Source organism: Colletotrichum higginsianum (genome assembly GCF_001672515.1).
Source record: "Colletotrichum higginsianum IMI 349063 chromosome 7 map unlocalized unitig_7, whole genome shotgun sequence".
In the NCBI taxonomy this organism is placed as follows: Eukaryota; Fungi; Ascomycota; class Sordariomycetes; order Glomerellales; family Glomerellaceae; genus Colletotrichum; species Colletotrichum higginsianum.
In genome coordinates, this window is record NW_017263917.1 from 1,995,699 (window position 1) to 2,023,330 (window position 27,632).

Genomic DNA, 27,632 nt, shown 5'->3' on the forward strand with positions numbered 1-27,632 from the left:
GTTGGTTGTCATTCACATTCCACAAGCACAAGTCTGCTACGCAGAGCCGCCTTGGTCCGCCTTGTAGTTGCCTGCTCACCGACTCCTTTCCCTGACCCCCCCGCCCACGGTACGATCACAAAACCAGGCTTCCCCCCCGCGCAGTCCTTCACCTCGAACAAAGCTGGCTTCATTCACCATCGTCGACTCGTAGACAACTCCCTCGGCTCCTTTTCTTTCTCTCTCGATTCTTTTATTGATTGGAGCTTACCAAGATCCTACTTGATCCCACTTGGTTGACAACCGCAGAACCAGGATCCAAACATGAGCAAGAGATATTACATGTCGCCTCAGGAGCTGGACAACCTCTGTAGGTACACGACGCCCATGGGCCGCTGCCCCAAAAACAGAGTCACGTTGAAGAAGGGCGACGACCGCTATGAGTCTCGCTTCTGCAGTCTTCACTGTTGTAGAAGGGTTGAGGGCAACTCCGCGTGCAAGAACTTGCGGGCCACCAACAAGGGATTCTGCCATCATCGTATGCGACCCCTGAGAAGCCCCTACCCCCATCGTCATCCTGTCTTGTTCATTTTTCGTCCCTAGATCTCCTATGCACGGGCTCGATCAACGACCAGCGATGTACCAACTACGTCAAGAGCAACGACCCGAAAGATTTCCGGTTCTGTTCGCAGTATCGTACGTTCACTTGAGCCCCCTTTCAGCCTTTCGCTCCCCTATCTCGCACCTCGAGACATTCATTTATCCATCTTTCTATTGCTGACACCTCCCGAGACAACTGCCTCGAGCCGGGCTGCGCCAACGAGCGTAACCACCCAAACGGCCTCGACTACAAATACTGCCCCGGCCACCGCTGCGACCACATCGACTGCCCGAACCGCAAGGCCGACCCGTCCCCGTTCTGCGCCTCGCACACGTGCGCATCACCGGCCTGCCTCGCCCGCTGCCCCGGCGCCTCGGGCGACCCCAACGACCCGTCCCGGTACTGTGACCGCCACAGCATGTGCGCGACGGCCGGCTGCCGGCGCTTCGCCCACCTCGACGAGCAGGGGGTGCCCTCGCGCCACTGCGGCGTGCACTTCTGCCGCTTCGAGGGCGGCTGCGACGCCGAGAAGGCGCCCGGTACCGAGGACGTCTGCGCCGCACACGTGTGCGAGGAGGCCGGCTGCATACGGTCCCGCACCAACCGCACCGAGCGGTCGCGGTACTGCAAGAACCACGAGTGCGACGTGCGCGACTGCTGGAACCGGAACTGGCTGGGCGACTTCTGTCCCCGGCACCAGTGTGCGAGGCTCGGCTGCGAGCTGAAGGGCGAGTTTGAGCACTACTGCGCCAGGCACCGCGCCTGCGCGTCGCCTGGGTGCGATCGGTTCCGGGTGGTGGACGGGGAGAATGTCAAGGAGATGTGCGAGGAGCGTAAGTGTGCCCCTTCTTCCGCCCCCCTCCCCCCCTTTTGGAATCAGTCCGAATACACTCTTGTTTGTCTCTCGGCGGCTCATCTCCTTTCGGCCCGGTATCTCCTCCTTTCCCACCTCGATCTGCTACCGAGGACACAATAATGATTCGAAAGACATTATCTAACACGGCATCCAGACCTGCAGAGCCGATGCCGCCGGCCCGACTGTGACGCCCCCGTCGTCGATGGAACCTCGCTCTGCGTGGACCACATCTGCTCGCACCGCGCCTGCAACAACGAGCGCCACCAGTTCAGCGAGCACTGCGCGGACCACAAGTGCGCCGTCGCGGGCTGCCCGCAGCTGCGCGTGCGCATGGCCCTCTCGCAGACGATGCTGATGCTCGGCGTCCACCTGCCGCTCTCGCCGTATTGCCGGGCCCACGCCTGCGGCGAGGAGGGTTGCAGCGAGAGATCCGCCGAGAACGCCGGGGGATTCTGCCGTTCCCACGCCAAGTGCGGACGGCCGGGCTGCGCCGAGGGGCTCGTCGACAGCTCTTCGGGTTTCTGTCGGGCCCACGCGAGGTGTCGGCGGCTGGGGTGCCTCGATGGGCCCATCGACAACTCGGACTTCTGCCGGGCCCATGCGAGATGCCGACGGCCGGGCTGCCACGACGCGTCCGTCGAGAACTCGGACTTCTGTCGGAACCACGCGAGGTGTCGACGGTCGGGCTGCCCCGAGAGGTCCGACCCCCGCGCCCCGGACCCGACGCGGTGCGCGCAGCACAACGTCGAGGATTTCGAAGACATCATGCCGCGGGTCCTGTGGAGACCTCGGAATTTGGCCTTGGGGTACGAGCCCCCTCGTAGTTTTGCCAGTCTCCATGCTTACGATGGCTACGATGATCACGGCGTCCGTGAGGGTCACGATCCTCGCGGTGGTCGTGGTGGCCACGGTAACCGCGGCGGCCGTGATGGTCGTGATGGCCGCAGTGGCCGACATGATCTGGGGGGCTGGGGGTTGAATGCTGCTTTGTAGACGCACGTGACGGTATGGAGGCATTTCTGAATGGTTAAACAAAGTTCTTGATCATTTGGCAAGGGATTTATATCGTGGCTGGTACGAGTCCATGAGCTAGTTAGACCTCCACGTCTCTAGGAGAATTAGTTGCGTTGCCGCACAGTGGCAGTTGTCTTGCTACATTGCCAGTCCAGTCAGGCTCTCCGAGGAATAAGCGTTCCGTAATCAATAGATAGAATTTGTTGTTGCGTCGTCGCCCTTATTCCAGACTGTAGGAAATTTGTTGGTGGTATCTTTGGCCTTGATCCCAAGTGCTCTAGTGATCTCATCTGTGTAAGTTATCTCGGCGCACCCTCTAGACCCGGTTTATATCGGTTGAAGATGAACATGATGCATCATTGGATCTACCTCTACAGCTACGACTGTCAGAGTCCGATCCCTAGCTCTCACGGCCAGTAAAGCAGACAAGGCTTTGTTTTCATGAGGGTGTTCTACGGATCAGACCGGGCTATGCCACGTCATTTGAGGTTGTACGACTTGACTTCCCCGGCGTTGCATTGGGCATATTCCAAAGAGCCAACCGATCTGCCGCCGAACCTACTGCGTTTTCCCATGAATGAAAAACACTGTGAACCAACGCTGAAACATAACATAACATGCCGGCGGCCTAAAGGAGGGTGGTGAGGTTGCGGCTGTGCTGAGTGCGTGTTGGGCCCGATGGTCCAAACCAGGCTGCCATGACGGCAAGGAGGAAATCCCGTCTTTGAGTCAGAAAGGTTAATATGGCTCTCGGCTCAACGTCTTTCGGTGAACATTTGCCCGATGGTGACATTGTCAAGATGGCCAAGTCGGGCCTCTTTGGCCTGGGTCCGACGATCTACGACATGATGGGGGGCGTGGCTCCTTCTCCACGAGTTCCAGAGTGAAGCAGTGGTGCAGAGATACTCCAGCCACGCTTTTCTCAATCTAAACGGCATCCTTTTTGCCGAGATAATCCAGAGATGCTGGTCCCAGGAACTTGAGACGGTGGATGGATTGGTTGCTTTATTGGAAACCTGAAGCGGACGGAGCGGGCTTGAAGACCGTGTAATTCTTCTCGGAATCGGTACAAGGCCCTCTCGACAGAAGTTTTCTTGTTGCCCGGTGACAGCATGACGAGGCCGGGATAGGCGGCTTTCTTCAGAGATGTCGCACATGGGGTTCCGACAGTCCGCTTCTTCGCACCGGCCACATTCCAAGGAGCCCGTTTTCGTGACAAGGGATTACTAAAAAAATTAGAAAAATCTCGTCGCCTTAGAATTGTTGGTGAGGTTTAACTCGTGCCCGAGTCATCTATCTTCACTACCACCCGGAGACCATCACCCATCCCCCGCCCCTAGATACCAAACCCCTTGATGTCCTTGACCAGGTCCGTGATGCTCTCCTCCAGCGTCCGCCACTTGATGCCCAGGATCTTGGCCGTCTCGCTGTCGTCGTACCCGTACACCTTGTCCTTGGGCGGCAGCTCGCCGCCCTTGGTCCCCTCGGCCGGCAGCCGGTCCTTCAGCTCGGGGAAGTTCTTCCTCACGATGGCCGCGATCTCGGCGTTGCTGAACCACCCGGCCGTCGTGAACAGCCTGCGGCCGCCGGCCTCGGCCTTCTCGAGCGCCAGCACGTGGGCCAGCGCGAGGTCCCGCACGTCGATCCACAGGTACGCGGCGCCCGTCGGCGCGACGGCGTCCTTCCACTTCCCCTTGACCAGGTCGACGACGCGCTCGTTGGAGGTGTTGATGCTGCCGAGGTCCGCGAAGTGGTGCACGACGGGGCCCAGCACCAGCGGCGGCGTCACCGTCACGAGGTCGAAGCCCGGCTTCTCCTGCTCGACAAAGTCCCAAGCGGCCTTCTCGGCGAGCTTCTTGGACGCGCGGTACGCCGTCGCGGGGCTGCGGCCGATGTCCTCGAGGGTGACGGGGTTCCAGTGCTTCTCGGTGAAGACGGTGGCCGGGTCCTCGAGCTTGGCCTCGTCGATGATGGAGGCGAAGGACGACGTGACGACGACGCGCTTGACGCCGGGGGCGTCTCTCTTGAGCGCGCGCAGGATGGCCGTCGTGCCGACGACGGCCGGGTCGACGAGCTCCTTCTTGGCGTCGGTCCAGTTGAAGTGGAAGGGGCTGGCCGTGTGCAGCACGGCCTCGAGGCCTGGCGTCTTGACGACCTCGTCGAAGGCGTCCTCGCGCGCAATGTCCGGGACGATGGCGACGGCGAGGCGCGAGGCGTCGAGGTCCTTGTGGGCGTCGCGGATCTTCTGGGCCTTGTCCTCGGAGCGGACGGTCGTGACGACCGAGTGTCCGCGCGCCAGGAGCTGCTCAAGGATGTGCGCGGCGATGAAGCCGGAGCCGCCTATGTGCAGTGTTAGTCTTTTGTGTCTCGGGGGGGGCCTGTTTAACTGTATCGTCTAGTGGATGAGATTGTTGGATTTCCACGTCTGCCACCAGCGGCACGAGAAGTTCAAAAAGCTTAAATCATAAAATACAAAAAGAATTAAAAAAAATTGGGTTGGGTTGTGGACGACACTCACCTGTCAGCAGAATCTTGGTCATTTTGACGTTCAGTGTGTGTCCTTGCAATGGTTCTATGTTGAGGCAATCCCAATGTTTGAGTCTAGGCCTATTTCAATGGATTTTGATAGGTGATGTATCGTGAAGGACTGAGTAGAAAGTCAAAGTCTCACCCTATTTATCACGGTTCGACCCCTCCACGCCCTCCTCGACCCCAACACGCCGTCACTTTACCCCTCCATTGCATGATGATTAACAAGAGCCTCCCCCGCACCATTCAGATTCGAGCCCCAGCGTGGGCTGCGTGGGAGTCTGTCCCCGCCCACACCAACCAGCGGCATGACGCCATTCCAGCCATTCATGTGCCATCAACCACCCACCTGGGGCCCATCCCCATCCCTCGGCTCTTCGTCCCGCCGAGGTCGGAACCGGTCCCCGCTTCACGGCGTTGGGGGGAGCCCGGGGATTCGTGCATCTATGGTGAGCCGGCGGCTGACATGGCCGGGCGGGCAACTGGAAATCGCAAGGGGATATGCCGTATAAGAAGAGACGGTTGCCTCGCCGGATTATCGACCTGCTGTCCATAGACCGTCCTTTGAATGGTTTATATCGTCTCTAAGCTCGTTTGGGGATTTTACAACAGCGATGACAGTTACACGCCAATGGATCTTCATCGCCCAGTACAAGCACACTGTAGGCTAGTTCTGCTGTCATCCTTCCTCTCCTACAAGCCAGCTCGGAGCCCCCAAGCCATTTTCGGCAACGCCTGTCTCCCTCCTCCCCCGTCCTCCGTCCCCGGCACCGGCCGCACGACCGGCCCCACCAAGATCCACCTCAAAACACCAAAACAACACAACCCCAGTCGAAATGCGCGATATAATCCTCTTTGCAGACCGAATCATTCAACGACCCACGATCTGGAAACATGTCAGGGGTTCAAGTATCAATACCAAGCGCCGATGGTTTAGTGGTAAAATTCTCCGTTGCCATCAAGCAGCGTCGGGGAGCCGGGGGTTCGATTCCCCCTCGGCGCAACTCTTTTGCTTCTAGGCAGGTCGTGTGGCGATGGAGGATCTGCCGTGAGTGAGCAAGGAGGCAGGCATGTTTTTTTGTCTTTTTGTTGGTAATGGAGGGATGGTTGTGGAGGGAGGAGGTCGGCAACTTTGAGAGGGTTCCTTTCGCTTATATTTCCCTTATGGGATGGGCATCACCCGCCATTCATCATAATCTACATGTCGCCGTTGGGCTTCGTGAGCCACCAGGCGAATAGGTGCAAGACAGCGACTGTGGACAGCGTCAGACGAACTGGTGAGTGGACAAGGGGGCGGCAGGTAGAGCCAGCATAATTTCCACCTTCCCAGATGCATCATACGATTACATTCGATCGCACTTTCAACAGCACTCTAGGTACCGGAATCATCATGTACGTGGAGTAGATGCTCATCCGCAACGACCATCCAACCACAGAATTCCCGGATCCCAAGACGGACCGCCCGAATTGAACCTTTCACTGCATCGCAGACGCGTGCTTAAGCCTCTTGCCCTCCCTTAATACGTGTTGAAAGCCGCTCGGAAACTCTTCACGACCAGCTGTATATGCCATTTCTCCCTTCCTGTTACGCTATGCCATGCAAAGTCATTTTGTTCTTTTCCCCGTGCTGTGGAGCCGCAGATGGTTTCCCCCTCTTGTTTCTAAACCGAGTCGCCAGTCTCCGATCCCTCCTCCGAGGTCTCGACCTCGCCGTTGAGAACCTCGGCCTCGGTGGTCGTGAGACCCTTTCTGATGGCGAGGACGTTGTCTACGATGACCGCGTCGATGCCCTCCTTCACTTGACGCTGCGAAACGGTCAGCACTGGTTGTCGTCGAGGAACGGAAAAGACGACCGGCACTTACTTGAACCATGATGGGGTTGTTGTTCAACGTTCCATAACTGACGCAGAGGAGGCCGCTCTCCTTGACGACCTTGACCAGCCGAGGGCTGTTGATGAGAGGCTCGGCGGCGCTAACGATTCCAATCAAGTTCCAGCGACTGGCGAACCGGATGGCCTCCTGCAGCGAAGAGGCTCTGATGTCACCAACGGGGCAGGTGCCTGCATCGGTCAAGAACATGATGGGGATCGACGGCTGCTTGAAGCTCAAGCAAAGACAGATGTCGGGGTTGAAAGAGCTGAAGATGATGTGTCGGTTGCCCGCCAGGTCGTACACCTTTGACAAGACCGTGTCGCAGAAGGAGTTCAGCTCGACGGCGTACGTGTCCATCTCCTGCTCCTCGCTCTCGTGGAGCATGGGGTACTTCATCTCGATGTTGAAGCCAATGTGCTCGGGGAGCTGGCGGAAAAGGTCTTCCAACGTGGCAAACGGCGCCTGGATGAAGTTGCCACGCGAGTTGGCCTTGTAGCCCTTGTTCTTGAAGTCCCGCGTGTGCTTCATGCGCTCCTCGAGGCCGCCCCCGTTGAGACTGTCGCCGGCGTAGCCCATGGACAAAGACCGTTGCCTGGGACCCGGCGCATTGTTTCGAACCTTCTCGATTCTCTCATTGACTGCATTGACACCGTTTGTGCGGTTTGAGTCTGGGTTGATGTGCAAGAACTGCTCCAGGGTCAGGGTGTGAACCGGGGCATCGATACCAGTCTCGCTGACAAGGAAGTCATGGTAGATAACTGGCACGTGGTCCTTGGTGAGCTGCACATCGAATTCGACGTACTGGGCGCCAAGGTTGGCCGCCGCAATGAAAGAAGGCACCGTGTTCTCTCCCAGTTGGAGAGACTTGTTGCTCGTCATGTTCTTACCCATGCCGCGGTGACCAATGACCATCGTCGTGGCTAGCTTCTTCCAGTACGTCTGCTGGGAGTTGATCTCCATGTTGGGATGCGAGAAGGGTGTGACGACCAAAAAGTTGAAGTTGACGGTACCAATGACATCCAAGTTGTTCGCCAAGATCGGCACACAGACATCGCCTTGGAGATTCATCCGTTTCGTGCCCAAAGTGGGCTTGATGGAGGAGAGGAGGGCCACACCGCGTCCGATCTTGTTCTTCTCATTCCCAGAGTAAGTCGGGACAATGTCGAACATCAGCTTGACCTGAGAGGGGTCGGCTGCCGTAAACACGATTGGCTCGGTGGAAACGGTCTCATGGACCGGTAAGTCAACAATGGTAGGCTCGCCTTGGGCACCGCTGGCCGAGACAACAATGGACAAAGCCGTGTCAAGCTCTGTCAGATGGGCTTCGGTCAAGGGCACGCGGTCAAGCTTGACGGCCTCGAGGTTCTTGCGCATGTCCATCGATCCAAGGCTGACAAGGACCATGCTCTTGTCGGTGAGATAGCGATGGCCAAAGGTCTTGACCGGCTCCACAGGACGGACGTAGCCGTCGGATTTGCGGCCGTCGATCGACGACGTGTTCTCGGGAGACGACGAGCGGGGAGAGCTCTCGTTGGAGATTTTGAGGCTGCTCGTAGGCTGGACGATCTCGGACTCGGCTTGGTTCGCGAGGAGCCTGGCGATGTCCAGATGGCCACGCAGCGCAGCGTGTTCCTTGGCGGTCCAGCCAGAAGAATCGGCCTTGGCGACGACTGCGCCCGAGTCGACGAGCAACTGGACCACCGAGAGGTGGCCGTCGACGGCAGCAACGTGAAGTGGCGTCCAGGCGTACGTGTTCTCCGCGATCTCGAGATCGGCCTTTTGCTCATCCGTGCCCTTGATCAGCGACTTGGCGATCTCATCGTGACCGAGGCGCGCGGCAAGGTGCAGTGCGGTTTCACCCGTCTTGTCCTGCCAGTTGATGTCAACCCCAGCGTCGACGAGCATCTCCACGATGACCTTGTAGTTGGATTTGGTGGCCATGGCGAGAACAGCGCCGGATTTGGACACGGTTCGTCTCATTTCGGCCTTCTTGACGCTAACACCCTGCCAGTTCTCTCCCTGGAGAAGAGCCTTGGTCGTCAGAGGGTGTCCGCCCACGACGCTCAAATGCAGCGGGGCGTAGCCGTCGTTGTCCTGCCATTCGGGAGCATCAATGCCGTTCTCGACGTTGAACTGGCCCCACTCCTGCATCTTGGCCATGATGATCTGGCAGACGACCACGAAGCCGAATCGGGCGGCGTAGTGGAGCGGCAGTCGCCCAAACGAGTCCCTCGCACTGAGTGCTTCTCTGTGCTCGGGCTTCAGAGTATCGAGGAGATACATGAGAATCTGGACCGCCTCGTCGTCCTTGCCGAGCAGCTTCGCCTCGTTCTGGTTGAGCGCCCGGGGGGTGACGACTTGGGAGACTGCTGGCTGCAGGTCGTGAGAAGTAAACTGCGTGCCAATGGGGAAAGGGTACGATTTGGGCTCGTTGTCAGGGTCGGAAGACTTGGTACGGCCGATGTGAATGACGAGTCTGTGAACACAGTTTCGCTCGTTGATGTCGTCGGGCTCGTGGATGGACGGCAGCTGCTCGATTAGATAGGCGATGCAAGCCTTGGACCTCGCAGCAATGGAGCGCTGCAGCATGTTCAGAAGCAAGCCCTGAGATGCCTGCTCACCGGACACGTTGCCGTCCTTCAAGCCGGTCTTCAACGACTCGACATCGTCATTGCGAATGGCCTGCTCCAGGGTGTCGAGTAGTGTTTGCGACAGCGTCAACATGGCCTTGGAGGAGACGCGGCCGAGCGACCGCACTGACCTGTCGGATCTGGCGTCGTCGACGTTGCGAGCTTCACCCAGCGCGGAGATCCATTTGTTGATCTCGGCGAGGAGGCGCGTGCCGGTGGTGTCCTTGGCAAAAGGCAGCGGGTCGACCTTGGTCGAGATGTAGCGGTGCTGGGAGACCGTCTCGGGGAGCTTCTTGTCGAGCTTCTTTGTGATCTTGACGAAGCCCCTGCGATTGATTTCAGCGAACCAGTTAAGGTTCCTTAGCATGATGCGCATCTCGTAGAGAGCGCCCATGAGCTCCTCGGTCTCATCCTCGTCGAGGTTGGAAACGAGGTCGTGGACGCGGCCATAGCGGTCGCGCAGCAGATTGAGACGGCGGACGGCCTCACTAAGCTTGCGGTTGTAGAAGCTGTCGACATCTTCGAGATTGCGGTCCAGGGCGAAGAAGAATTCTGCAGCATGCGGTCAGGGGATGGGCTACGCCCTCACGGTCCGGTCCAAGTCCGCCCACCTGCAAGATCCACCTTCTCTCCATCCTTGGCCGATTGCGCAGCCGCCTTGATCAGCTTCTTCAGGCCTTTGTAGTTGATGTAGAAGGCCGCCCACTCGGGGACTTGGTTGCGGGGGAGGCTGGGATTCGAGTCAGCGTCGGTCACACATAATAACGAGAGAATCCCGATGTGTCGAGAACTTTGAGTTTCCAGGGGAGAAGGGGGCGCGCGCACTTCCTGCCGAACTTCATGGTGAAGGATGTCTTATGCTTCGGGGTATCAAAAAAGGGGGTGTGACGTTGTGGCGCTTTGCTGTGACGATAATTGTCTAGGCGATACGACTAAAATGTGTGCTGCGACAGCAAACAAGATGCTGATGAGAGAACAACGAGAGATGGAGAGAACGAGAAGCGAGAGCTGCTGCTTTAGAGGCAGATGAGGCCGAGACCACGATCAATCATTTTCTGCTGTCCTCTTGTGGGTTTTTTTTGTGTGGTTTCTTCTGGTGGTGAGTTTGGTGAGTTCAGTGAGTTGGATATGTGTGCGTATGTTTGATGATAAGTTGTGGTTGTCTAGTAGGGTGTTGGGTTGTATAGGAGCGAAGCGTGAGTGAAAACGACAAGATGTTATCGAGCCGGCTCCGGGATCCAGGTCCAGGAAATTGACAGCTTTTGCCTTTGTTGCGTCAAAGTGATCCAGAATCAAGGGCGGTCGAGTCACGAGAAACCCGTCGATTTTTCCAGGACGGAGAAGCTCCACATCCAGCTGTCTACTACTGACAACTGTGGTGAATTGACCGAGAGGCGGAGTGTGTGACGATAGGCAAGAGACGAGAGGCGAGCAACTGATCACTTAATAGCCGACCTACTTCTACGAGTAACCAAAGGAGGAAAACAGAAGAAGACGAGGAAAAAAAAGTATCTGGGCCCCTCGAGCAGCCGTCGGTGGGCTGGAGGGGGATTTTGAATGAACCAGGAAATTCAGACCAACGCAACGAGCAACCCCCAGCGGTGAATTGACAAGTGACGGAAGCATGCAACGGGAATAGAATAAAGACACACAGTGAGCGAGAGACAGACAGAGAGGGCAAAGTAGAGAGAGAGGTGTGAGCTCATCTCACATCCACACGCGCGCCGCAGTATGAGGTACAGTAGGCATCAAGGTATCTGGAGTCTTGGCACCATGTCCCTCAGGGCCGGTCGGCAAGTATCCCACCACGCATATTCACGCGTGGAAGGAACTCCCAGGTGCCGGGTTGACGACTCGAGACGCGATCGCGGGGTACCTGAGACAGGACGCACCCACCCACCACCCTGAAAGTTGAACGCCAGCGCCAGCGCCAGCGCCAGTCCCTTCTGAACGTGACGGCAGGGCCGCTCAGCGCTCGCAGAGGAGTGAGTGACTTCCCTCGCCAGTCTGGGTGCTCGAGGGGTGCTCGAGGGGTGGCGGTATCCGGTCAGTGAAGTTAGCCACTCAGAAGTCTCCGTTGGCCGCCCGTGGGGCGCTGGCGACTCGTGATTCGCAGTGTCACGGGATGGCCGCCCCACCGCAGCTTCAGCTGGCCGGCCTGTCCATGACCACCCCGCCGTTGATGTAGCACGGATTTTGCTAGCCATCCATCCCGTCCTTTTCTTTCTTTGCTACCTGCTGTACAGATACCTGCCTGCGTATCTACTTTTCTGCGCGCTGTGTGTTCCCTTTCACGAGCAAAGTCTGGTCCATAATTGCCATCGGGTTCCATCGCCATTGCCATCCATCGCCGCGAATAACACGTGGATCCGTCCGTCCTGGTGCCAATCCGCCTGGCCGCACGCGGATTCCACAATCGCCTCGCGATTGCCGTATCTACTGACCACCACCCGCCGACGAGGCGCCCTTGTCCTCTTTGCAAAGCTGGGGCCGAGTCCCGGACATATCTCACAGACTCACTCACTCCAACACGCCGGGTCAGATGGGTATGCAAAAATTCCAGACCGCCTCGCCGCTTGTCAGTCACGTCGTCCTCATGACCACCCAGGGGCGGGAAGGACCCTGGAAGCCCCCCGGACATTGGTCCCGGACAGTCGAGGCCCTTCTGCTATTGTTCACTTTGACTATTGACTATTGACTGTGATTAAATGAAGAAGTAGGGAAAAAACCCACCCCCTTCCATGTTCTCCGCGTTTCGTAAGTCCGATTTCAGTGAATGCCCTGCACCAGGAATGACCTATACTTAGGTGTTCTGTCTGAATCCCCACTAAAGATCTGGTTCCGCGATGCATGTTCCAAGTTTTGGGAGTCTTAAGGGTCCTGTCAGCTGACCAGGCCGAAAACCTCGGCATCCCGGCTCCCTTGACGAAGACAGATAAATAATGAGCAAAAATGAGGGGGCGCTTAGGGGAATGCTTCGGCATCTACGGAGAGGCTCTTCTCCAGGCTGACCAAACTGACTTGCCAATGGCGCTGGCGATGAAAGGATGGCCGGTCGACGCGGTGGGCCGTGAAAACCTGGATGGAACACGAGTGACGATATCAGGGTCCAACGGCGACCCACGGCAGTGGTACACTACAACCAGCCGTTGATTGTGAACTTACGTAGGGGTATGAGGGAGGGACAAGAGTCAGCATCTTGTCAAGCCGTTGCCGCTGTGGCCAAATGGAGACCTCTCTCATCACCCATCACAGTTTAGCCTTTGCAGTTCCTGAACTCTTCGAACTGAGGTCTCTCCTATTAACGATATATGTACAGAGTGCATATTGTCCAAAGTACAAATCAACCTTTTGCTACAGCATGACTTTTGCTCAACTACTTGTGTGTGTATATGCGGATACCTGCGCAGCCATTCGGGAGCTGGCCGCCCCCGTTTAAGCTCCCGGTTGATACGCAAACCCAAAGACTGATCCTCCCCCCGGCCAATTCCCCGTTCGAATCGCAACACGCGCCCGTCCAAACCACGACCGCGTAGGTTTTCCCACTCGAGGGTTGCTTTTCCTCAGCTGTCAACTCAAGTCGCACACCATACACATACGGCCCGCGCCCTCCAAGGCATCTCCCCCCCTCTCTCAACCCCACAGACGCCGTCACAAACGCAATGATATCACACCCAAGCTACAGGCGCGCGCAACCCAAGCAAACATGATATCCCTGCTGTTGCCGGGAACGCTTTGGGACCGCCCGGATTCCTTCTGAACTTCTCCCACAACACTGCAACTATAATGGTTGGATCGTATGCCTTGGCACTCGCCGCCTCTCTCTCATCGACGGCATCCGTTTGATCCAAGGGGAAAGATCGCCCCCAAACCATGGGTTCTGGGCAGTCCGTCACCCACACCTTTGCTTCCTTTCCTCTTCCTCAATCCTCTACTCCCCCCTCCATCCATTTTACCCTGCCCAAGACATGCAGCCAAGGCGGTCCCTCTTGATGTCGCACAATTACCCAACCAGATATGCAGTCTCGTCAGCTGTTGTGGATGCGACCCTGCAGATGCAGACCACAGCCTAGGCCTTGGGCCTCTGCGGCGGCTCTCTTCACCACCGCCAGCGACCCCGGGACTGTCAACCACGCCGGATAGCAGCGCTCCCACGCAAGCATCATGTCCTCCCTCCCGCGAATCCATTGTGTACGTCTGCGTCGGCTGAGGTGACTCCGTCACTGGGTTAAGCATCGCCGGACACATTTGCCGCCTCGTCTTCTTGACGCCCTTGACGCCCTTGACTAGCCTCTTGATCCGGCCCTGCAGCGCCGTCTGCGTTCTCGACGAGGGTTCTGCCGCGTGCGGGCGACGTCAGTCTGCAGGACCTGTCGCTTGATGCTGCTCGTCACGGCGTCACCTCCTGCGGGAAGACACATCCCGCCCCAAAGCTTGGTGAGTTGGCCCAGAAAGGGAACGGCCATGTGACAAACAGGGAGCATTCACTGAGGCGGGCGGGTGAAAAGCTGCCAAGATCGTACTGCGTAGCGAAGCCTCGATTTCGAAGAGGCCTTGATGCGTCGCATACGCAACGCATATATTCTATAATTTATAATGTATAATACAGGCCTTCTGACGCGGCTGGCCTTCGTGTGCTAGGGGCATGCATGGATAATTTTGAGAGCATGTGCGCAGAGTTTGTGCGGCATAGAGGCCCTCGTCCCTAGCCTCCTCGATGGCAACAGGTATACTACATATGTACAGTGTCCTCGCCACTCAGAACACTACACTCAAAAACTCGCCGCAGCTTCCAAATTTCTATGGGCCGGTTTGCTCCTCGCTGGCTCGAAATGATCTTCAAAGCCAGCACAGGCGTCGTCGGCTTTGTCCCGGCTGTCCGTCGTCTTGTCGTTGCTGGAGATAGTCACCGTCTCTCGCACCTCTTCACTCGTTTCGACTCCTTTGGCTACTTCGATGTTGCCAAGGTTGGGCGCCGTCGCAATCGCGGCCTTGGTCAAACGTCTCCAGGGCCGCAAATGCGAGCCAGACGGTGTTGGTGATTTGTCGCCCGACTGACAATCGGCCAAACATTTTAGTACGACGGCCAGTGAAGATCTGAAAAATCCTAACTTGATCTCCGACTCGTCAACTGCCCGAGTAATGCGGGCGATATCCAAGCCCCTTTTGTGGCGTTCGGACAGTAACATCGAAGCAGGAACAGCCTCTACGCTTGGGACCACAGTGGCCGGCGATATGCCGAACAAGCCGCAAATATACAGTAAGCTCTGAACCCGTCGCGCAATATACTCCTGATGGGTTATTTTCGAGAACTTTGCCTCGATAAGACTGTGTCTGAACGCGAGTGCTTTCAGAATGACCATCGCGGGCTTGGGGTCCAGCTCAAGAACGCAAGAATTGAGAACTGTCCTTATCGTCTGCATGCTGAACGCGATTCCAAGATTGAGACCCAGCGCCATTGTGTCCGCGGCATACCTCAGGTAGCCAAACCTCAGCATGCCTTCGATGATGGCAGCAAAAACCCGAACGTCGAACCAAGCCCTCTCAATCAAGTAGTCTCGATTGACGGCGATATCTTTCGTCATTGCCCATTTATGCAGCGAGTCGGTCGCGTGCACTTGTTCAACAGACTTTCTCCGAATATTGACGCCCCGGCGGTCTTTGCCAGTCATGCGCTCGATGATTTTGTAGAAGCCTTCACTGTCATTTGCCTCCTTGAAGTGATTCAGGAGACAAACGAGTGTGCTCTGCGTCGGCTCAACCGTAGAATGCAGAAAAGCCTTGACCACACGCGAGGCTGGGTAATGGAGGCCAGCGGCACTGAAGCCGTGTATCAGAGTGTTGTATGTGTGAATAGTAGGAGGCTGTGACGCGACGAGAAGGTTGTAGCACACCTTCATAATCGTCAACTTGATATTTGATGGCTGCGCCTCCGCAAAGATGTCTCTCAAGGACCTGTTTAAATCGGCATTGCATTCGCTGACAGCATTGGGATCCAGATCCACGTCGTAGTGTGGGTGCTCTCTCTTACACAAATCGGCGATCACTTGTTGTAAGGCTTCCGAGTCGCACTTTTCGGGCCTTGTCTTGTCGTGTCGTCCCCTAGCTTCGTCTGTACTGAGTAAGCTGGTCACCAAGAGCCGCATTTTTCTCTCCGCGACTTCCAGTTGCTGTGACGTTTTTGGAATGCGGTGCTGAATTCGGGTCATTTTCTCCTCCGATCTGATGAAACGGGCGAGCAACTCATAGTCGGTATCCACAACAGTGTACGACCGATTCATTTGGGGTTGGAGTCGGTATTGATGCCATATATCCTTCACCTGCCTAGACCTTGGCGAGACCCGGGGCCATTCAGGCGTAGGCCCCAAAGAGTCGAAAAACTCGGCAATCTCCTCTGGTTGTTTCTTATACCTCTCCAACGCGCCCTTGTATCGGTTGGTAATGCTTCCATCTGGTGCCAGTTCGAGAAGGAGGTGGGACGGCGCAATGCATGCATCCGGCACCCGTTCGCGAGGAAGGTGGGATGGTGCATTTTCCACGAGCATCCTGAACTCTGCCCTCGCCTCCTCGAGCTGTCGGTCGAGCTCCTTCCGCCTTTCGTCTTTCTTCTGGGCGTCCAGGACCGCCGCCGTTCCCATGATGGAGGTATAGCACGCCGTGAACACCTCGCTGAATGTCGGTTTCCGCCGCGTCGCTCGTGTCGCCGACTGTCGCATCATGCCTCCGGCGGCATTGAAGCAGGCTTTGCAGCCGCAATGGTGCGCCTGGCCCGCTCTGGACCAAAGTGCCTGCATCCCGACGGCATTCCGGCTGCGTTGGCAGCCCCAGTGAGTCGAATTGGTGGGCTGGGCGGGATCGATGTCGTTGGACTGTTAGGACGTCCAGGTTTTGTCGCCTGGGAATTATGGTACGATGGGGCCGAAAGCGCACGTACGTGCTGGACCGAGTTGTCTAATTGCAAAGGCGTGGACTCAATGCAGTATGCAGAATGCAACTAGACAATAATGTATCCTCAAGAAATAATGCATCTATGAAGTATATCCACTTAGGAAAGTGACGCAACTGCCCCTCCAAGGGTACCCCACGATGACTTTGATATGAGCTTTGAAAGGCACGTCAGCTACAGTGACTAGGTAGACAGAGGAAGACAAAATAATCATACCAAATACCTACGAAAATGTTCGCCCTTGCACTGACAGCCGAGCTCAACGGGTAAGACCCCCCCCATCCATGGTCTTTAGAGATATGCAACTCATCTCCCAACCTCAGGGTTACGAACCTCCGCCCCGATGACAGCGAAGGCAACCCCTTCTGGTACACGTTCAAGGTGCAGTGCACATCATGCCGCGAAGTCCACGACAAACCCGTCGGCGTCAGCCGTTTTGTAAGCCGAGACTGCCCCGGACCTCACCACCACTGAACGTGTGTTGACGCCCGGCGCCCAGGACAACAACGACATGAGCGGCAGCAGAGGCGAGGCCAACTTCGTCTGGAAGTGCAAGAACTGCAAGCGCGAGTCCTCCGCTACCATCAAGGCCGCTCCTGCATCCTACGCGCAGGGCGAGCCCGCGAAGCAGCAGAAGCTTCTCGAGTTTGACTGCCGTGGTCTCGAGTTCACCGAGTTCATCCCCGAAGGCGAATGGCTCGCCGAGGGCCTCGATTCGGGCAGCAAGTTCTCCGCCATCGACCTCACCGAAGGCGAGTGGTACGATTATGACGAGAAGGCCGGAGAGGAAGTGAGCATCAAGGATCTGAAATGGGAGATCAAGCGGGCTTGATTGGCCACTTAGGTATTATTGGGATCCCAGGAGTCAGTATCGGATGGCGTCTGGTGTGAGGTGGCGATGCAGTGTGGCGTGTTGTTGATCAAAATACCGGCCTGTTCCCTGGAGTTTCTTTGTACTTTGTGTCGTAATGATGACATGCCGCGTTCAAACATCAATGTTGGAATTCATAAGTGACTATAAGATCCAAGGAAATGGGCTCTCGTATCAGCATGTATGGGTATTGAACCACTCTAAAGTCACCTAATTCTACAAGAAGGTCTCCCCCGCCCTCTATTCCATGCATCAAATCGTCACATACGTCCCAGAGCCATCCAACCCATCCTTTCTCTTCCACCCTATCTCAATGAGAGAGAGAGAGAGAGAGCTAAGGTCGAGACTCCCGTCTCCAAACCCTCCGTGATCGTTCCGAGCAAACGAGCGAGTGACTCCTTTCAAAATTGACTGAACCGAGCCGGAGGCAAGTGGCAGTCAGTAGAATCCTCAGTGCTCATGCCCAGAAATCGCGAATATGACTCAATCGAGCCCTCTCGTGGACTCGTGTCAAGTCCATAATGCTGCGTGAAAACCGCAGACCGTTTAGAGCAAAGGTTTTCGGTCTGCAGCAAAAAGTAGAACCATCTCTCGTCATCATGCGTCATGCTGAGCTGCACAACATGCTGCTTCGCTCCTTTTCAGGATCTGTAGTTGTTGTCATGCCGGTTCTGTATACTCAGACAAACGTGAGGCGTGCCGTCTCTATCCAGAGCTTGGCCGCTTCGTATCAGCGGTCGATGGAAATGTGTATGGTATCACGCAAGACAAGGAGCCTCTGGACGCGAATTCCAGTGGTTCAGTGTACTACTGATCCACATTCATGTCCCCAGAATTCAGAAAAGTAAAAAGACTCTTCAGAGGAAGTAGTCACCAGGTCCCCGACGGTTGGCGGGGACATGACGCTGGTCGTCAGGAACAGCGGAGAAGATGCTGAACTTCGGGTTCATGTCCTTGTCGACTGTCATGATAGATGCGACGTTGCCGCAGCGGTAGCAATAGTTGGGGGCAGACCAAACGGTGACGACTGAGTTTTGAGGGAAGTGATACTAAACCGACGTTAGCGACAAAATAGAGGGAGAAAGTTGAAGGTGTGCATCACGAACCTTGTAGCCCTCGTTGACGAGCTGATGGGCTCTGGCAATCAGCTTGAGGCCGTTAACATGGTTGAACTCGGTTGCAACCTTGTCGCCAAAGAGCCAACCGGCGCCACGGGGGCTGATAGCCCAGGTCTCGACGTCCTCTGGGTCAGACCAAACGAGGTCGCAGAAGGCACCCTCGTGGGGAATCTCCTGGGCGCGGGCAACAACCCGAATCTGGTCAATGGTTCGAATCTCGGGGCTCAAGCCGCCGTGAACGCAAAGAAGCTCGCCGTCGACAATGGCGGCGAGGACCAGAAAGTCAAAGACGTGGCAGCAAGCCTTCCAAACGGACGCGTTTCCGTACTTTTGCTGGCACTCCTCGTAGAATCCATAGACCTGGGTGATCTGACGCGACTCGTGGTTGCCGCGCACAAGAACAATTCGGTCGGGGTACCTGGGAGACATTAGTATCGAAAATGCAGCAGCTGGCTTCACCCGTGCTTACTTGGCCTTTAAGCACATGAGAAGAGTGAATGTCTCGAGGCTGAAGTAGCCGCGGTCGACGAAGTCACCCAAGAAAACGAAGCGGGTCTCGGCAGACTGAGAGGTGGCGGAAACCTCGACGGCAGAATCGGCTCGGGAAGTAGCGCTGGTGTCGGCGGCAACAGAATCATCCTCATCGTCCTCATCGGCAGGAGGGCTTCCGGCGTTCTTGACCTTCTTCTTGAGTTTGGGGTTCGTGATCTCGGTAGGAGGCTCGATGTCTTCGGGGCTGATGACAGTGGTCGCAGTCTTGGGCGCCTCCACTCTGGTTTCGCCGGGCATTCCACCCGCGACGCGAAACAGCTCGAGGAGATCGTAGAACTGGCCGTGGATGTCGCCGCAAATCGTAACCGGGGTGCACACCGGCTGAATGTTCGATTCTGGAGTTCGCAAGTCAGTGCATGTGAAGCTAAATCACTAAGGCCAGATGCCTTACCCTCCATAAGAACCTCCTTCACGAGCTCGCAAAGCTCTTTCATGGCGCGCTCAGGCAAGTAATGGCACTGCTTAGCTTCCTCCAGCCACTCATCCAAACCTGCGTTTGGCGAGAGGTTGGCCGGGCCGGGCCGGGGAATGTGGCTCGCCATCTTGTTGAGAATCTGAGTGCGGACTTTGGAATTTGCCTCAACTTCGTAGGGATCGAACTCGTAAGAGACGTTTGGGTTAAACTCGTCGGTCGGCTGGTCCAAATCGTACTCAAGATCGTCGGACTCGTAGTAATCCGGGTCGAAGCCGTCGAACTCGTCGGCAAAATCCTCGTAGTCCAAGCTCCCACCACGGAGAGAAACGTCGGATGAGTATTTGGCGGGGTCGTCGGATGGTCGAACAAGCCGGACGATTTGTGCGGTGCGAAGCTCGGGTTCCTCAACGTGGTCAAGCTCTTCGGCTTCTGCGCACGACTCCTCTATGATGGGTTCGGGGAGGGGTCGATTGCCAGACGGTCCCGGAAAGACGAATGGAGGGGGGTTGGAGGGACTTGTCAGCGATGCAGACCGGGAACGGCGACGTGAGATCGCTGGAAAGGGCTCCTGGCGGTTGAAAGCGACCGGGTTCGACTGTAGAGGCGAAGGGTGCGGTGGAGCAGTGTCGTGCTGCTGAGTGGGGGGAGGGGCTTGAAAAGCACGGTCGTGTGCGACAGCTGCTGTGCGGGTGCTGCTACTGCTAGCAGTGGGCGGCTCGGGCAACGGTCGGAGGCTTGGGCGCTGCTGAATCGCCCGACGACGAGACTCTTCCAGGAAAGCCTCGAGTGTTAATCTGTCCGCGGTTTTACGTCGCAAGACTCTCTGGCGATGCTCTTCAAGAGGATTATCGTAGCCTCCAACGACGATAGGTCGCGTTTGGCCGACGTTGAGAGCGTGGGGACGTTCAGTGCTTAAAGGGGGGAGAGTGGGGATGTAACCCGACCTGCCTGGAACTGAGATGCCTCGACCTCGGCCGGAATGAGGACTCGGCGCGACGGTGGCAGGGGAGCTGATCGGCGGCGCGGTTGCGAATGGAGCCGGCCGTTGTGCTTGGGGCTGGTGGTTTGGATGCGCAGAAGGGAGCTGGAATGATACCTCGGCGCTCCTCTGTCGGCCACCGCCTGCTCCGGGTCTGCGACGAGGTCCGTTTGTGACGGGATGGTTCTGGTACTGATTGGCGCGTCGTATCGCCGCTTGGATTTCTTCCTCACTGGGCGGCTGGTAACCTGATTTCGTCGCGACCTCGGACTTCGGGCTTCCTTCGCTTGACGCAGAGGTTGACGGTATTTTCGCCTGATTGAAATCCGGAAAAGTTTCCGGGTAGACGTCGACAGAGACGCTGTCTTTGTCCTCGGAGGACTCGACTTCCTGATCCATCTTGAGCCTCTGGTGCTGGGTGAACTTCGGCTAAATGTGACTTCGGAATATTGTTTAGCCGAAATGAGGGATTGTGAGTGGTGAAGTTTTTCCGAGGTTTCTCCAAGGGGGGGAATAATAACAAAAGCCCCCACCCCCCATCCAGAGGCAGCTTCACCACCTACCTATCCAAAACAGGCTAGACTACTGTTTATCTGATAAGGCCCTACTAGAAAGCAGCCGTTTGTGCACCATTCTTTCAGGTCCAGTGTCGATGTGAACCCCAAAAGCCCCGCGTCGCTACCCTGCTATCACATCAGCCTCAACATCTCAGAACTCAGAAGTCACCCTTGTTGTCCTGGACATAGCAATTTTTCTTATCTGTTTAGCGTTTCTCACATAGGATCCCATGTTGTGCACACTCCTTGCTCTCACACCTCTAGACAGGAAACAATAGCCAGACAAGGCAGCATATCTCCCTCATTGTCAAGGGAGCTAAAGCAATCTCAAAACAATCCTATTCTGCCCTTACTCGATCTTTCGTCCGGCGATGGCAACTCCCGGAGCCCAGGGGACATCGCGTAAGACGAATGGGGTCCTTCCGGTCTCTGGCCAGCAACCTGCTGCAGATGCGCCAAAGCCCAACAAGAGCCGGACTCCTGTCGAAGGCGACAAAGTAATCATTCGAAGACTCCCGCCTGGCATGACGGAACAAGAACTATGGAACAATCTCGGCGACGAGTGGAAGGCAGGAAATGGTCTTGTCAGCTGGCACAACTTCGCTCAGGGAAAGATCTCACAAGAGTACGTGTTCACTTTCCCGGCGTGGAGAACTTCGGACTGACGCTTTGGTGCGCATAGCCCTGCGAAACCCTCAAGGCCGGGGCGAGTCTATCTCCACGTCCTCAAGCGCGAGAGTCTCAACACTCTGTCAACGTTGATTCAAGCGAAATCGTGGGAGGACGCCAAGATGACCTCCAACAGCCCGTCTCTGGTCGGCCCTCCGGTTCTCGAGTTTGCGATTTACAACAAGGTCCCGGGCGGTAAGAAACGCACCGATCCTAGACAGGGAACGATCGACCAAGACCCTGAGTTTATGTCTTTCCTTCTGTCCTTGACGAATCCCGAGATGGACAAGGAGAACGAGGGCAGCGAGAGCAAGGATGCGGAGGAGTCGAAGCCCGAGGCCAAAGTCACGACGACGCCTCTGATCGAGTACATCAAGGAGAAGAAGGCGAGCAAGCAAAAGGAAGCGGCTGCCGCTAAGAGCGCCAAGCAGGCTCGGCAGGAATCGAATACGAAAGGCAAGGCGCCGGCATCGACGGCGGACGATTCGAAGAAGGGCAAAAAGGACACCAAAGGCGAGAAGTCGGCCGACAAGCCCAAAGAGACGGTCAAGATTCTCACCAAGAAGGCCAACGCCGAAGCTGTCAAGGCTGCTGAAGCTGCCGCTAGCCAGATCGCTCAGGCCTCTTCATCATCTCAGGACGCGCCCAAGAGCCGGCGAGCTGGCATCGCGGCGGCCGCTCGAATCCTGCAAAGAGATCTTGGCATCAGTCCTGGAAGTGCTCATAGGAGGGCACGACTCGACGCTGCCAAGGCCGAGGCAGAAGCGAAGACGACGACTACGGCGACAGCTACGACCAAAGAACCAGCGCAACCCGCCGCTGAACCCGCAACACCTGCTCCGGCACCTGTCGCCGCACCAGCTCAACCATCTTCGGCGGCTTCTCAGGCATCGGAGCGGAGCACAACGCCCACTGCGGCCAAATCAGGTCGTTCTCGCAGAGGCGGTGGCGGCAAGAACGCGGGGGCCAGCGAGTCCAAGGGCAAGTCAACCGAAGCCAGCTCCAACGCACCAGCACCACCCGCCAAGGCTCCTGTCGTATTGCTCAAGAAGAAGGACGAGGAGAGGAACAAGGAGAAGGCTACAAAGGCTGACAAGGCTGACAAAGATGTATCGGGTTCGGCATCACAGGCCGCCGCGCCGTCGACGAACGCCAAATCTAACCCCCCGGCGGCCCCAAAGTCCTCAGGCAAGGGAGGCAACTCCAAGAAGAGCTCCGCGGCCGTTACCCCCGGTGTGACACGAGGCTTTGTCAAGCACGCGAACCCCTCGCAGGGCGTTACTGAGGCGCTCCTGAAACAGGCGATGGAGGTCTTTGGCACCGTCACGTTTGTCGAGATCGACAAGCGCAAGGGCTTCGCCTACGTCGATTTCTCCGACCACGCAAGCCTTGTCAGGGCGGTCGCCGCGAGTCCTGTTCAGGTTGCCCAGGGCACCGTTCAGGTTCTCGAGCGCAAGGAGAAGAAGGCCGCAGCACCCAACTCGAACACGAAGGCGGAGCCTGGCGGTGCTAACGCCGAGTCCAGCGCCGCTGCGACGAGGTCCAACTCAGCCGCGCCGTCGGCGTCCGGTTCAGCCAAGAACGCGACGCCGTCCGAGAAGCCCGAGAAGCCGGAACACCACAAGCGCACCAGACGCGGTCGCGGTGGCGGTAAGGCCGCGGCGAACGCGTCGGGCAGCAACAGCGGCAACAAGGATGCCTCAGCTGCAGGTACGGGATGATTTTGAGCCAGAGGAATTCCATCTTTTCTTTTCTGTCCTATGCATAATCGACGGCCGCTCTGCACGTACAATAGGGGTATTTCCCACGTGTGCATGTTCCCGCGGCGGCGCATGGCAGGGGTGGAGCAGCAGAGCAGGGGGGAAGGGGGGGTTCGCAGAGAGCTGTGCGCGCTCGCGTTTCTGCCCAAGGGAAACCCAACCGAGGGCCGACCACAAAGGTGCGATGGCCAGGGAGGGTTTGGAAGGCATCGCTTATCCTGGTAACCTAAACTGACTGCAAGCCTCTCCCACCTGTCCATTTCCCACCTTGCCCGTCGAACAGACGCAATGCGGAAGATCAGCTAGGAAACTAAGTTAGTGAGTACATTGCAGCGGTAGCGGCAGATGCGTTCTGCGCAGAGGGGAGTAGTAATGGCGGTGCGTCAGATAGCGGAAGGGGGGGGGGGGGGGGGGGGGGGGCAGGGCCAGTCCGGATGGGAAAGGCGAGCCACGACTGGATGATCTAGCAGATGAATACCCAAAAGGGGAATCAAAGCAAGAGTTACCATGTTGAGTCATCGATCCGGAGGGGCCAGCCACGGGCATGCACGTATCACCGGTCACAGGGCGGGAGCAAAGATCAAGAGCCATTGTCAAAATATCACTTCTGGTTGATGCTGGAGGATAACAACACAATCTAGATCGAGAAAGTAGCAATTCCTCCTTTTTCCTATTACCAGCTTACAAGAAATGCCACATTCCCTCCTCACAACCTTTGCACTCTCGATAGCTACCGACGGAGGTGGGGGGCCAGGGACAAAGGCAGGGCAAATATCAAAATAAACAACAGCGATCATCTTTTTAAAAGAAACAAATTGAACTCGGACACGTCGTCCGCTGTTCCCGCCTCTCCGAGCTAGCTGAGCTGGTCCGTACAAAGCATACAAACAAGAATCAGTTTGGCCAAATCGGGCTCCGGGGCGCCGTCGCGCGCGCCCACCACGCCGCTCCCCAGATCGCAGCGTAGTAAACGAAAACCGTGAGAAACACGCCCAGTAGCACCCCGTTCGTCTCGCGCACCGCGCGGCCGAGAGCGGCCTTGGCGTCGGCCACCCAGAGCGTCTCGCCGGCGTCCCTGCGCGCGGCTCTGAGCCCGGGAAGACCGTCGATGGAGGTCCGGTTGGTCTCGGCCTGGTACTTGTTGACCGTGTTGTTGTCGACGCGCTTCTTCCAGTAAAAGTCAAGGGTGGGACGCTCCTCAAAGACGGAGAGCTCGCCCTGCCTGTCGTCTCGTTCCTTGCCCTGGGTGGCGGCGGCGGCGGCGTCGCTGTCGTCTTCAGAGGCGGGCGACGCGTAAAGCTCCTTGCGGATCATCGGGACGCCGTACCCGCAGCTCGTCTGCACCTCCCAGACATCACCAACGACAACGGCCCTCGCACCGTCGTACGAGATCCTGCCCGCCTCGCCCTGCGGGACGATGCGCTTCATCCACGAGTCGAAATCCGGATGGTCCCACTCGATGATCCGGCTCTTGCAGAAGAGGCGGAGGATGCGAGGCGACGGGCCAAAGGACATGAACATGAGCGTCAGGCGCCCATTCTCATAGCTGTGGGCAATGGTCTCGCAGCCGGAGCCAGTCCGGTCGATGTAGGCGACCAGGTTCGGCGAGAGGACGGCGAAGTGGGCGGAGAGGCCCTTGGGCGAGACGTTGATGTGGGGAAGGTGAGTGGGCGCCGAGGCCGTGAAGAAGACGGGTTGGCGGGCAGCCCAGTCTGCGAGGTCGGGGCTGATGGAGGGATAGAGCTTCATTTTCTTTGCTCTTTGGTTTATATAAAACTTTTGTTGATTTGAAATGCAGGTCTACGAACGTCGTTGACGAAGCTAGATAAATACAAAAAACAAACAAAAGGCCAAGAGCCAAATAAGGTATATCGTCGAAAAAACGTGACAAGAGGTATTGGGTATCGGGTATCGTATCGTTCGAAGAACAGGAAGCCGGCTGGTACAGGATTTGATACAGGAAACAGGAAACAGGAAAAAGGAACTACTAAAAAAAAATGCGGCATGCGTCTCTTGAAATAAACACATCGGCCCGGTGAACGGACAAGTTTGCCGGGCCTTCGTAACGAGGATGAGTCAACTGGATGGCGTCAACCAGTTGCGTCTCATCCTGTCACCTAAATCAGTCAGAATGCCCGCCCCCGGACGCTGCGGGGGTAGGTAAGGCCTTCTCATGCCCCGCACCGCTTAGCGGATGCGTGCCTGTAATGAAGAGTTTCTCTGTGGCTGAATGCAGAGAGCTGTAAACGTATTTTCCACAGCAAAGAAGAAAAAAAAAGAAGAAAAAAAAGGCCCAGCTACCTGTGGTGGTGCGTCACACAGGTCTTTTTTCTTTTCTTTTTTCTCCCCTTCTTGCTTGTCGGCTTTTTACCGGTGCGATCTCCCGCGGGGTGGGTCAACCGGCAGAGGGTGAAAGTGATAACCGCCGTCCTCTTGAACGTATTGTGAAGTAGCATCAGGATAGTAATCGGCGTCGTAGTCCTGGTATGCTGGGCTGTGTGGCAAGGCGCCGTAAGCGGGCTCGGGAATGGTGGTTGTCGTGTAGACGGCCGGCCTGATGGAGTTGTGGTGTGAGTGACGGGAACGGCCCGCCTGCTCCACGGCGGGAGCGGGTCGGGGGGCAACAGGACCCAAGGGCTCCATGTAGCTGCCGCTCTGTTTGCTACGGCCCGAACTGGTGCTGGAGGCGATACTCTTGTCGTCCTTGTGGTCGAAACGGCCCCGGAGACGCTCCTTGTCCTGCTTGACGCGCTTCTCGAGCTCCTTCTCCTCTGTGTTCTTCCGAGGTTTGCTCTCGCTGCGGCGGTGCTTGGACTCGCTGCGGTGGTGCTTGGATTCGCTGCGGCGCGAGCTCTTGTGCTCCTTGTGCTCCTTGTGCTCCTTGGGAGAAGACGGGTGGGGTGGGAGGGCACCCGACATCTTAGTCGATTCCCGGGGTGGGCTTGAGCGAGACTTGCGGATGTCATCGCGAAGGGCCTCGACCTCTGTGCGCAGGTTGCGCTTCTCGCGATCCAGGGCCTTGTTGTCGTTCTTCAGGACCTCGACGGTATTCTCCATGGCGCTTAATCGGGCGTTAGCCTCCTGGAGCTGGGCTTCTGCTTCTTTGAGCTTGTTCCTGGTTGCCAGGAATTCCTCCTTCAGCTTGATGTGGTTCCTCTCGAGGTCGAAGTATTCCTGGGGCGTGGGGCTCGAGCTGAAATCGGATCCGACGCCCGAGTCGCTCGTCTGGTGACGGTGGCTCTTGGAGGATGGGATGGTCTGGAAGGAGACGCGCTGCTCCTTTCTGTTGGCCGAAGACATAGTAGCTGGCTGTTGGCGCCTGGGCGCGCGGGGGTTGCCGATCAAAGTGTAAGTCGATTCGGTGAAGCAGTTCAAGGCGCAGATGCCTTTTCGCCTTGTACAGGCACAAAAATGAAGGCGTCTATCGTATTATTGTATGCGCAGTGTCCAGTTTGGTCTTTGTAAAGATGAAATTTAATTTTCAAAATTCGATGTGGGTGGTGTGGCGTGGTAGGCGCGCGCGCGCGGGTTAATACAAGTCGCGGCCTTGTCGAGATGAGTCAAGTCGGGTATATAAGGGGGTGAATGCTGCCCAAGATGGGGACCGAGTTCTTTTTTTGGCTTGGGAGAAGGGATAGGACAGCGACGAGTGTGATGAAAGAAGAGAGCAGATGTAAGTTGGATGGAACGGGAGAGAACGAAGAAGACGCGACGCATCGGGACATTTTATTTATTCAGACACAGCCCATTGCAGCCTTCGTGGAGTGTGTGAGAGAGAGAGCAAGCAAGTCGCAGTCGGAGGGAGAGAAAATGTGTGTGTGTGCGCGCGCATGTACGAGTGTGTGTGTGTGTGTGAGTGAGTGGGCGAGTAAGTGGGCGAATGAGTGAGAAGTGGTGGTGTGGATAGTGGATTGCTGCCTCCGGCGCAACTTTGCTCTGCAATGTAGCGATGCAAAGGGAGAGCGAATGCAGCACAGGGGAGCACCGGACGACAACGAAAAGGGTACCTGGAACACGCTCCGAGTCCCAAGGAAATTAGCAACATTCCAGAGGTATCGCATCGGTAGTGGCCATGTAGAGCTGGGCTGTTGAAGCCGACTGCCTCTTGGCAGTTGAGCAGTGGATGGTGGATAGAGTCATCGCTCATCTTCGTGAGTATGTACTCCGTACTGTAGGTACTAAGTCCAGGCAGGACACATTATTCACATGAACTTGCATGCGGTTCGTTAGGCAGGACGGGCGGCGGAATCGGGGGTTCGTCCTTGACCAGGGATGGGATGGGAT

The 27,632-nt window shown here is 56.9% G+C and overlaps 9 protein-coding genes across 9 annotated transcripts; 2 read left to right on the forward strand and 7 right to left on the reverse strand.

The window, feature by feature from the left end:
* Positions 1-920: 920 nt before the first annotated feature.
* CH63R_10300 (uncharacterized protein) lies at positions 921-2,453 on the reverse strand (the record flags this gene model as incomplete). The annotated part of the gene is made up of 2 exons (XM_018305274.1): positions 921-1,538; positions 1,593-2,453. The coding sequence occupies 2 exons, from the start codon at positions 2,451-2,453 to the stop codon at positions 921-923; spliced, it is 1,479 nt and encodes a 492-aa protein (XP_018154698.1).
* A 1,333-nt stretch (positions 2,454-3,786) lies between these two features.
* Positions 3,787-4,990, reverse strand: CH63R_10301 (NAD dependent epimerase/dehydratase; the record flags this gene model as incomplete). Its single annotated transcript, XM_018305275.1, has 2 exons — positions 3,787-4,790; positions 4,969-4,990. The coding sequence occupies 2 exons, from the start codon at positions 4,988-4,990 to the stop codon at positions 3,787-3,789; spliced, it is 1,026 nt and encodes a 341-aa protein (XP_018154699.1).
* Positions 4,991-6,640: 1,650 nt separating this feature from the next.
* CH63R_10302 (Glycerophosphoryl diester phosphodiesterase) lies at positions 6,641-10,323 on the reverse strand (the record flags this gene model as incomplete). Its single annotated transcript, XM_018305276.1, has 4 exons — positions 6,641-6,784; positions 6,843-10,033; positions 10,093-10,211; positions 10,307-10,323. The coding sequence occupies 4 exons, from the start codon at positions 10,321-10,323 to the stop codon at positions 6,641-6,643; spliced, it is 3,471 nt and encodes a 1,156-aa protein (XP_018154700.1).
* Positions 10,324-14,253: 3,930 nt separating this feature from the next.
* On the reverse strand, positions 14,254-16,119 carry CH63R_10303 (Pentatricopeptide repeat domain-containing protein; the record flags this gene model as incomplete). The annotated part of the gene is made up of 1 exon (XM_018305277.1): positions 14,254-16,119. The coding sequence occupies one exon, from the start codon at positions 16,117-16,119 to the stop codon at positions 14,254-14,256; it is 1,866 nt and encodes a 621-aa protein (XP_018154701.1).
* Positions 16,120-16,658: 539 nt separating this feature from the next.
* CH63R_10304 (Duf866 domain protein) lies at positions 16,659-17,259 on the forward strand (the record flags this gene model as incomplete). The annotated part of the gene is made up of 3 exons (XM_018305278.1): positions 16,659-16,693; positions 16,751-16,865; positions 16,927-17,259. The coding sequence occupies 3 exons, from the start codon at positions 16,659-16,661 to the stop codon at positions 17,257-17,259; spliced, it is 483 nt and encodes a 160-aa protein (XP_018154702.1).
* An 896-nt stretch (positions 17,260-18,155) lies between these two features.
* CH63R_10305 (Serine/threonine-protein phosphatase) lies at positions 18,156-20,761 on the reverse strand (the record flags this gene model as incomplete). Its single annotated transcript, XM_018305279.1, has 4 exons — positions 18,156-18,347; positions 18,405-18,834; positions 18,886-19,303; positions 19,360-20,761. The coding sequence occupies 4 exons, from the start codon at positions 20,759-20,761 to the stop codon at positions 18,156-18,158; spliced, it is 2,442 nt and encodes an 813-aa protein (XP_018154703.1).
* Positions 20,762-21,290: 529 nt separating this feature from the next.
* CH63R_10306 (Nonsense-mediated mRNA decay protein) lies at positions 21,291-23,309 on the forward strand (the record flags this gene model as incomplete). Its single annotated transcript, XM_018305280.1, has 2 exons — positions 21,291-21,544; positions 21,602-23,309. 2 exons carry the CDS (start codon positions 21,291-21,293, stop codon positions 23,307-23,309), a joined length of 1,962 nt encoding a protein of 653 aa, XP_018154704.1.
* Positions 23,310-24,242: 933 nt separating this feature from the next.
* CH63R_10307 (Pyridoxamine phosphate oxidase) lies at positions 24,243-25,097 on the reverse strand (the record flags this gene model as incomplete). The annotated part of the gene is made up of 1 exon (XM_018305281.1): positions 24,243-25,097. The coding sequence occupies one exon, from the start codon at positions 25,095-25,097 to the stop codon at positions 24,243-24,245; it is 855 nt and encodes a 284-aa protein (XP_018154705.1).
* A 618-nt stretch (positions 25,098-25,715) lies between these two features.
* Positions 25,716-26,648, reverse strand: CH63R_10308 (uncharacterized protein; the record flags this gene model as incomplete). Its single annotated transcript, XM_018305282.1, has 1 exon — positions 25,716-26,648. One exon carries the CDS (start codon positions 26,646-26,648, stop codon positions 25,716-25,718), a length of 933 nt encoding a protein of 310 aa, XP_018154706.1.
* Positions 26,649-27,632: the final 984 nt, after the last annotated feature.